We start from the raw sequence: 10,423 nt of genomic DNA on the forward strand, positions 1-10,423 counted from the left end.
AGCGTCAGTGTTATGGATGTATCATATTACCATCAATATTCATAACATACGTCCCATCGATGATGGAAGTATGGCCCTTATGTTATTCATAATACTTAACAATAATTTTTGTTTTTATGAACAACTCTTTTGCAACAAACATTGTGCAATGGGCTAGAGTGTATGAAACTCTAAAATGAATTATGAAAGTAAACCCAGAGGTATTGTATTATTATCAATATTCATAACATACATCTCATTCATAATGAAAGTATGGCCCTTGTGTTATTCATAACATCGAACATAAAAAGTTCTCTTATGAACAACCTTCTTGCAAGATACCTTATGCAATGGGCTAGAGTTTGTAAAACTCTAAATGAATTATGAAAATAAATACAGACGGCAATACACCGATGGAAGGTATAGTAACATTTACTATGTTCCCTGTGTATACCTTAACCTCATTTCTAGCTAGTCTTTCAGGCCATAGTAGTTCTTACATCGAGTTGCAACAGAACGCAATCGAGCGGGCATTTTTGTGATGAACTCACAATACCCAAGAATTAGTGATTAACATGTTTAACCATAACTCACATGGAGTGGCATTACAATCGGATCATGGGGTTGCATCAAACTAAACATGTCTTCCCTGATCTAAAGAGTTTGAAAACTTGGCTAACCTATCGGCTTCGCGATTGACCGCTCGGCCTTCAAACGTAAAACTGCAATTAAACAAAAGAGCCCTATTCTTTATCTCTGATAAGATCACCCCGTACACACCATTGGAGCGATTATTGATCTCACCCACAATCTGCTTCGAGTCAGACGCCACAACGAAGTTATGTAACATCAGGTCATCTGCTAAGGAGAGAGCCTCCCTACAGGCAATAGCTTCCATCGTTGCAGCACTGCTCACTCCCTCAATGACCAGCGAGGAGCTTCCAACATAGAGCCCGTTCTGAAGTCCTCCAACTCTGCACTCCACAAACTCCTCGAGCGGAGCGGAGCCGAACGCCCTAGCTCCTGGAAGCTAAGCTTCGAGAAGCCGTGATAGACCACAGTGTTATTTTGAGGAGTTGGAGAATCTGAGAAATCGCAGCTTCAAGAATCCTTCAAAACGTGGAGTTGGCTGAATTTACAAGGTTTGCCACCCCGAAGTGAAAGAAAACGGTTCGTATAGTCTCTCTCCTCCCGTCTTTGTTATTGAAATCAGGCTCGTAGCTCATTCCTGCCTCCATATTGGGCTGCCAGCCCATGGGACGATCTCCAGCCGGCCCAATATGCTAACAACCGTTGTCAGCCCAAGGTAGCGATGCGAAGCTGATTTCTTGCTGCCGAGCGGACGGGAATAGCTGCGTGGAGTGAGAAGCTAGGTTGAGAAGCTGAATTTTCGGAGTTTGAGGAGTTGGGAGGACTTCAGAACAGATCCATAATTATCATTCGCATCTCTACACACCGCCGAGGCCGCTCCTGTGCTCTGGTTTCTTGCAAGAGCATTTCCCAAACGGACCTTACATTTTCTGTGAGGATCTCGAACGGACCCTTACAACACGTTCAGCCTGTCGTGGCTAGCCCATAATCTGTTGTCTGTCGGGCCAATCGGCCCATTCAGACCTGCCCTTCCAATCGGCCCATTCAGACCTGCCCTTCCAATCGGGGTTATATAACAGGTCGTGGCCAGCATCCAGTGGACCAACTAGGCCGAACTTTCCAGCTTCTAGGGCTACCTTCTTCCCTTCATCTCCACTCCCGCACACACGCCGGCCACCACTAGGGTTTTGCCGATCCGCCTCACCCCACGCCGGCCACCACCAGATCGCCTCCGCCCTACGCTCTCACCGCTGCCGACGATGGTGGGATACGGGATTCAGTCGATGCTCAAGGATGGGCACAAGCATCTCTCGGGCCTCGACGAGGCCGTCCTGAAGAACATCGGCGCCGGCCGCGAGCTCTCCGCCATCACCCGAACCTCCCTTGGCCCGAACGGCGAGTGCCCTTCTCCCGTTCCCTGCATCTTTGCCGCGGTTTGGTCAGTAGAGCTTGTCGGATCTCGGCGCTCGATCGATACCGGCAGTCGCGTGTAGGTTGTTAGTCTAGCAATGATTAAGGGCGTGGCCGTGTGGCCCGTTTCACTGTGATTCGCAGTTTTGTACAGTAGCGTGGTAGACGCAGAGAAGCTCCACAGCTTTTCTTTTTTGGGCGCATTATTGATGGGTTGATTCTGTTTCAGGGATGAATAAGATGGTCATTAATCATCTAGACAAGCTCTTTATCACGAATGATGCTGCAACAATCGTGAACGAGCTTGAGGTCCAGCACCCTGCTGCTAAGCTCCTGGTGCTCGCTGCCAGAGCGCAACAGGAGGAGATCGGAGATGGAGCTAACCTCACCATATCTTTCGCCGGTGAACTGCTCGAGAAGGCTGAGGAGCTCATCAGGATGGGACTGCATCCAAGCGAGATCATCATTGGGTACACCAAGGCCATTAATAAGGTATTTACCGTCCAATAACTAGGCATTGTATTATAAATCCTGTCATGTGATTGTGGGCAACTCCTGCTTTTGTTTAATCTTTCTGTTTGCAGACGCTTGAGATTTTGGATGATCTAGTTGAGAAAGGCTCGGAAAATATGGATGTCAGGAACAGGGAGGAGGTCGTGTTGAGGATGAAATCTGCTGTTGCAAGCAAGCAATTTGGCCAGGAGGATGTGCTGTGTCCACTTGTCGCTGATGTAGGCTAATCGGTGCCACCTTACGTCAGAGGAAATACTTTTTTCCACATCAAGGAATATACCACTAATATTTGGTTTGTTTCATCTGTTTATCATGGCTTTTCAGGCCTGTATCCAAGTTTGCCCCCAAAATCCGGGAAACTTTAATGTTGACAATGTTAGAGTGGCAAAGCTGGTTGGAGGCGGCCTTCACAATTCTTCTGTAGTCCGTGGGATGGTTCTGAAAAATGACGCTGTTGGGAGCATAAAGAAAGTGGAGAAAGTGAAGGTGAGCTTGAAATTGTACACTATGTTAATTGTGTGTTTTTGTCGATTATCTCTGTGTATCTGTTTTACTGACAAATAATGCATTTTCTTATGTATAAGCAGCTCCCACATTGTAGAGTACTAGCATACAATAGGTGCTGTCAATTCCTAACAGCCTATCTCAGACTGCCCACCATCTAGGGTTTTTTCTGCTATATGTATTTTCCCACCAAAAATTGAAGTTTTCAGTAACTCAAAATTTTACCTTTTTAAAGTTTTGCTTGAGTTATGATACTGCTTTCTCTTTAATGTTGGTTGCTTATATTATATAAAATGCCTTTTGTGGGTTTCATAGTATTTTCTAGGTAAGTTAAATGATATCCATCTCATCTTATTAAGAGCATGGTTAATAGAAGAGGCGGCAACGGGCTCTATACGAATGCCAGGTCACTTGTAGCCACCAGGAAAGAACTCTCGTATAATAAAGCTGGCTGTAGGCATTAGCTATAGTAATTAATGTCTACATGCATGGGAGAGAGAAAAATGCAATTGATTGGAGAGGAGGAAGCAGCGCTAGCTTTAAGCCCTTGCATGCAGTTTCTTTGTCTCGAGCATTGCGCTGCAGCCGGCGACTCACAGAGCGCCCGCTCCCTTCTCTCTCCTGTCTTCTCTTCCCTCCAGCTGGACTTTGTCTGAGGTGGAACGGCTTATAGCCAGCTGACTAGGTGCTATTATACTTGCTCTAAACATTTAAGATTAGTTGGTGTTCTGTGGCTATGTTTTACTCATAGCAAGCCTGTGAACCAACCTGGATGGCTTATATGAGCTTTAAGGCATACATAGATAATCATTATCTGTTTATGCTCTGCTCTGATCATGGACTGCTGTTTATTGTATAGATTGCATCATTCATGAAATCTCCAATTCCAACTGTGTCTTCGTGAATTGGTTCAATGTGGAATGCAACTGTTACATTATTGTACAATCATGCAGTCCTGTTATGCTTTTCTGTTAACCAAACCTCATGCATTGCAATTTTTATTTGCTGTAACCCCTCTTTTATGCATGTTTCATATTTTGTGTATGATTTTTTTGGGGTACCTGCCATTGTTCTAATTTCGTTTCATTCTTTAGGTTGCGGTATTTGCTGGCGGTGTTGACACTTCTGCAACTGAAACGAAGGGAACTGTACTTATACATTCTGCTGAGCAGGTATGAGATAACCATCCATTTTTTGTTTGTATACTTGCTGGTTTACTGCACTCAGAAAGGGTTATACATGGTTTACTTCTGTCTTACAAACATGTGTAGTAACCTGATAACACACATGGTTGTGATGTTGTGCAGCTTGAAAACTATGCTAAAACTGAGGAAGCAAAGGTGGAGGAGCTTATTAAATCTGTGGCTGATTCAGGTGCCAAGGTTATTGTCAGTGGAGCAGCAGTTGGCGATATGGCATTGCATTTTTGTGAACGTTACAAGTCAGTATTTCGCTTCTTATATGAAATGTCATCTTGGTTTAGGATGGTTTTTTTTGTGAAACTTCTTTCTACATTTTGAGATAACCATTAATTGGAGGTTATAATAGTGAAAGACATCTCAAATATAGATTTATTTTTGTAGTACCATGATTTGGTCCTACTTTACAAGTGATACTTATAGATATTCTGATTTACAGGCTAATGGTTCTGAAAGTCAGCTCAAAGTTTGAGCTTCGAAGATTTTGCCGTACTACCGGGGCTATAGCACTTGTAAGTTCTGGGATCAAAATCTGTTTATTGAATAGCAATAGTAACTTTATTCTGATGCCATGTGCTTTATGAAAAACAGTTGAAGCTTAGCCGACCAAATGTGGACGAATTAGGATATGCAGACTATGTTTCGGTGGAAGAAATTGGCGGTGCTCGAGTATGTTTCATGCCTTCATGCTTTCATGAGTAACATTTTTGCTTGCTCAATGCGCTTGCTTTGCTTTATAGGTGACTGTTGTCAAAAATGAAGAAGGTGGAAATTCAGTGGCTACTGTTGTCTTGAGAGGCAGTACAGATAGTATATTAGATGATCTTGAAAGAGCTGTCGATGATGGTGTAAACACGTACAAGGTATGTATGTGATGCAGGTTGAAACCAATCTCCTTGCATTGTTTTTTTAGTAATGCTCCATTATTGTCTGATTTGTGAAATGTTATCTAACTGTTGGTGTTTATTCCAGTCAATGTGCAGGGACAGTCGGATTATCCCTGGAGCTGCTGCAACAGAAATAGAACTGGCAAAGAGATTGAAGGAGTTTTCTCTGAAGGAAACAGGGTAACTATATTTGTTTGAGACAAATAAATTTCATATATACATCTAAAAGGGCATATCTGAAACATGAGGTTACAAAGATGGTTCTGTTGATTAACCACCTTCAACTGAGCAAATTTTATTATCGCATGCATTTCCAGTACAATGGCAATAAATATAGAAGTCCTATTGTGCATCTTCTCCTGGTTATTGGGATATAAGGATAGATGGAGTGGTTGCATCTGAAGTCCAGATAGGGCCTTTTTGTTATCTAGAATGTGTATTAATAAAAACATTTGTTTGTATTCTTTGTTATACTTCTGTAGGACTCAGACATATTTACATATTTGATATGTGAACTGTTTTCTTGCTATAATTATTTTTTGATATGTGAACCGTGTTCATGCTATTATCACTTTTTGTAGTTATGAAACTGAATGTTGTTACTTATACATCTTTCCCTTTTTTACACTATCTCTTCGTCAATTATGCAGGTTGGATCAATATGCTATTGCAAAATTTGGTGAAAGTTTTGAAATGGTTCCAAGAACACTGTCTGAAAATGCCGGACTTGGTGCAATGGAGATAATATCTTCCCTCTATGCTGAGCATGCTGCTGGCAATGTGAAAGTTGGCATTGACTTGGAGAAAGGTGCTTGCGAGGATGCCTCAATCATGAAAATATGGGACCTCTATGTTACAAAGTAAGCGTTACTCAACATCTACTCCCTCTGTTCCTAAATATTTGTCTTTTTTGAGATTTTAGATGGACTACCACATACAGATGTATATAGACATATTTTAGAGTGTAGATTCACTCATTTTGCTCCGTATGTAGTCACTTATTGAAATCTCTAGAAAGACAAATAGTTAGGAACGGAGGGAGTAGTTGCCAATACGTGTGGAAATCCTGCTAGAAGCCTTTGCATCTGTCTTTATGCTGCTTGTAGCTAGTAGCAATCTACCTTGTTATGATGATAGCATATACTATTAGGACCTTGATAAGTGTCACACATGTGGGCTAAAGGAGGTTGGGCCACACGCCCTTCTAGCCACCCATTGTGACACGTCAGCCTTTTTCTTTTTTCCACACATGCATGCAAACAGGAAAGTAAACTGACGATGTCAGCGGGAATCTTTTGGGTTTTCAAACTTTAAAATGTTTTATCTCTTAAATGACAAATCCGATTGAAAAACCGTTTTGACCATTAAATCTGTCGTGACGAGAACTTCAAAACTAGATCCCATATCAATATGTTTCGACGATATTTTTTGGCGGTCAAAAGTTACCATGTCTATTGCACATAAATTGCCATGGTGTTTACACTGAAGTTGCCATGATATGTTTTAACTAGTTTTTCTTCTACGTTTAAAGAACACGTTGACATGTTATAAAAAAAGAAATTAAGAAACTAAACTTGCCATGGTGAATTACTAAAATATGCCATGATCCATGAAATAATTTTGACATGGTTCATAATTAAAAAGAAATCCGTTGTCAATTACTTTAAAAATGCATGGTCAATTACTCAAATTTGCCATGAACCAGAAACTAAAATTGCCATGGTGACTTAAATTTGCCATGATACATGCTATGTTTTTAAGGTGGTAAGGCGAGGCAAGGCGCTGGGGGGGCGCCTCACTGCCTAAGCGCTAAGGCATAAGGCAAGGCGACGCCTTAGAGAGTTCTAAGAAGTAGCATTGATCAAAATTTGGTAGGCAACTACAGGAAAGGTGCTGGGTGCTTGCTGTTGCCTGCTGTCCTGAGAGGAGCAGCTGCAGGAGAGGAGGGGGAGGAGGAACTGCAGGAGAGGAGGGGGAGGAGAAGCTGCCAGAGAGGAGGGGGAGAAGCTACTGGAGAAGGGGAGAAGCTCAGATCCAGCTGCCAGAGGTGGGGGTGGGGGGAAACTGAAACTAGTTAGAGCTCTCTCCCCCCCTGCTAGTAACTGTTGGCGCCTAGACTCTGTTTCCCGCCCTTTTCTTCCCGCCCAGAGATCTGTTTCCCGCCTGAACTCCCAGCCCTGTCTAAGGCGTCTTCATTTGCCTAAGGCGGGAAGAATGGCGCCTAGGCGGACGCCTTGGACGCCTTATGGACTAAGGTGGACGCCTTAGGCATGCACGTAAGGCAAGGCCGACGCCTTAGGCATGCATGTAAGGCAAGGCCGACGCATTGTGACCTGGGGGCGCCCTGGCGCCTAGGCGTCGCCTAAGCAACGCCTTAGGGACGCCTTAAAAACAATGGATATATGCACAAAAAGTTGCCATGGTTCATACAAAAAATAATTTCCATGGTCAAAATACTAGAATTGCCATGGTCAAAATACTAAAATTGCCACCATGAATTATTAAAAATTGCCATGATCCATGAATTAAGTTTCCGTGGTTAGTTTTTAAAAACTGCCATGGTCAATTAATAAAATTTGCCGTGAAAAGTAGTTGAAATACAATGCTAGTTTAAATCTAGAAGAAAAAAATAGATGAAACATATCATGGCAACTTTAGTGTAAACAATGGCATCTTTTTGGCAACTTCAGTGTAACATCATGGCAACTTTTGGCCCCCCAAATTTTTTTTGAAGATCTCGTCGAGACGGATTTAATGATGAAAATGAATTTTTAGTCAGAATTTTTATTTAAGAGATAAAACATTTTGAATTCTGAAAAACTAGAAAGATTCTGCTGATGTCATCTGTTTGATGTTGCAAAATAGATGTAATGGAGGCTTTTGGGTACTATTATTACCGGTTGGTGTCCTTGATATTGCGAAAATGCTACGTCAAGGTGTCTTGTACATAATCTGTTTTTTATACCCAGTTCAATAATTTGTCTTATCATCTATATGTTTCATGCTTTCATGCCCAGTTTATTAATTTGTTTGTGTATTTAAAGTGCATACGTAGGTTGTTTGGCCCCACTTAACCTTTTGCATTCAATCAGGTCCTTCGCTCTAAAATACTCAGCAGATGCTGTATGTACTGTTTTACGGGTTGACCAGGTAGGATTGTCAATCTTCTGTGTCATCTTCATATACATAAAATTATGGTCGTTTATTCATAGGCTAATACTTATGTGGAACACAGATCATTATGGCAAAGCCAGCAGGAGGGCCGCGACCCCCCCAACAAGGTGGCATGGATGAAGACTAGTTTTCTGTGCACTCTTGTTTCCTGTGTATCATGCCGTGGGATTTTCGTGCAGAAGACGGTCTCTGTTTCATCTTATCTAGGTTCGATTCAAGTAATAGATTTTGGCTGCTTGGGTTTCACGGTTGGTGGGGCAGCATGCTTTAGCTGATGTCTTGCGGTGTATTTGTTAGTTCCTCTGTGGTACTGTCTTACCGGTGTATCACATGATAACTAGAGAGACTTGTTCGTCCAGTTTATCATATGAGCCAAAGCTTGTCTTGAAAGATTTTGTTTGTAAAATTCTAAGATAGCTGTTTGTTTGACTTTGTCTGGAAGGATGACATTTTGCAGAGTGTTGCTGAACAACGTGTTTGCCCGTCGCAGTCTGTTCATGTGAGCATGTATTTTTTTAGGTGCCGATGACTAACTTAAAGTGCTGTTGCTTCTAGGTGATATATAAAATTGCTGCGGTAAACTGACATGAACTAGCCAGGACGGTTGGTATTCCTCAGAAATGAAACGCAAGAACAGCACAGTGACAGGTCGAGTTACTCAGATTGACCTGGGGTTCGGCCGTGTGGGTATTGTTGTTAGGGTTATATTTATGATGTCTTTTGGCTTTCTGTATTTTGGTCTTTGGCCTCCTCAGTACTTGTATATATTGTGGCTTTGGCCTTGAGATATATTGTGGCTTTGGCCTTGAGATAATACTATGTTGTATATTTCCTAATATGGTATTAGAGCATTAGGTTTTTTTTTTCACACGCAACTCGTGCATCCGATCCCAATCTCGCGCCGCCGTCCTTCTGGCTGGTCTTGCTGATCTTCTCTCCGGCGCTGCTCTTCCGCCCCTCAAGGTCCACCTTGCTGTCCACCCATGGTCTAGGCGCACGGCCCTGCTCGCTGCTCTTCTTTGCCTTCGGCCTCTAGGTCCCGTCTACATCTGCCGTCTCTCAATCCATCACGCCGCGGGGCACTACTCTCGATCCACCATGGGAGTGGCCGCTATCGGAGGTCTACATCGCCGCCCCCAGCAGCGTTCGTCGCCGGATCTCCTGCGCTGCTTGGATTGGGATGAGCCCCTGCGGTGCTGACGCTTGCGTCCTCCGGCCTTCACCGCTGTCCGGCTGCTGTCCGCCTCAGCGGCGATCTGTGCGTCAGCCGTCCGCCTGCGCGTGCACGAAGTCTGCCGCCACTGCGATCTATTCGTGGTTGCTTTGTGCGTTGACCCGAAGTCGCCGCTTGGGCCACTGTTTTGGGCCTGCCTTGGCGCTGTTGCTCCTCACGCGCCCCTGTTTCTGTGGCTTGGCTGACTTGTCTTTGTGTGATCCAAAAAAAAGAAAGAAAAAAAAGTAAAAAAAAAGAGTGAAAAAAAACAGGTACAGTGTTCTCGTTGGGTACTCATCTTCCTCGTTGCTCGGTGTTTTTCGAGGGTGTTTCATATATTGATCCCGTCTCGCACATGCGCCTTTCATCGATGCTTGGTGCTCGCCCGTTTGGCGGTGGTGGTTGTCGCTCTACTTCGACACATTTTGCGAGTTCCACCGGTGTTGCTGGTCCCTCTACAGTGACTCTTTCCATGACTTCTGCACCTGGTGATTGTCGGCCTACGTCGACTCCCTTTACGGTTTCTACACGTGGTGGTGATTGCTCTATGTCGACTTCTGCTGTGGCTTCTACCCATGGTTGTAGTCGCTCCACATCGACTCGTTCTACGTCGACTCGCCACACGACCTCCTCGGGTGATGGCGACCACTCTTTGTCAACAGGTGGTTCTACCTCGACCTCTACCACGGTGTCCATGTCTGCGCATGAGATTGCGCAACTCCGATGCCTTCTTGCTGCTTGGGATTCTTCACCGACAAGTTCTGCAGCTTCTGCACCTAAGTTTTCTGGCACTGAGAGACCACCTTCTACTCATTTAGGTACATCCTCATGGATTCTTGATACTGGTGCATCTTTTCATATGACTCATGATTCTTCCCCGTTGACCTCCATTCGACCTGTTGAGTCACCTGTTCATGTTTTTACAGCTAATGGTATGCCCCTCCCTGTCGCTA

The 10,423-nt window shown here is 43.7% G+C and overlaps 1 protein-coding gene across 1 annotated transcript; it reads left to right on the plus strand.

Moving 5' to 3' along the window:
- Positions 1–1,668: 1,668 nt before the first annotated feature.
- LOC109772843 (T-complex protein 1 subunit theta) lies at positions 1,669–8,686 on the plus strand. Its single transcript, XM_020331541.4, has 13 exons — positions 1,669–1,965; positions 2,210–2,472; positions 2,565–2,711; positions 2,818–2,979; positions 4,092–4,169; positions 4,305–4,438; positions 4,636–4,708; positions 4,788–4,865; positions 4,937–5,059; positions 5,169–5,263; positions 5,734–5,943; positions 8,176–8,233; positions 8,319–8,686. The coding sequence occupies exons 1-13, from the start codon at positions 1,830–1,832 to the stop codon at positions 8,382–8,384; spliced, it is 1,623 nt and encodes a 540-aa protein (XP_020187130.1). The 5' UTR covers positions 1,669–1,829; the 3' UTR covers positions 8,385–8,686.
- The last annotated feature ends 1,737 nt before the right edge of the window (positions 8,687–10,423 follow it).

Source organism: Aegilops tauschii, chromosome 4 (genome assembly GCF_002575655.3).
Source record: "Aegilops tauschii subsp. strangulata cultivar AL8/78 chromosome 4, Aet v6.0, whole genome shotgun sequence".
Lineage (NCBI taxonomy): Eukaryota > Viridiplantae > Streptophyta > Magnoliopsida > Poales > Poaceae > Aegilops > Aegilops tauschii.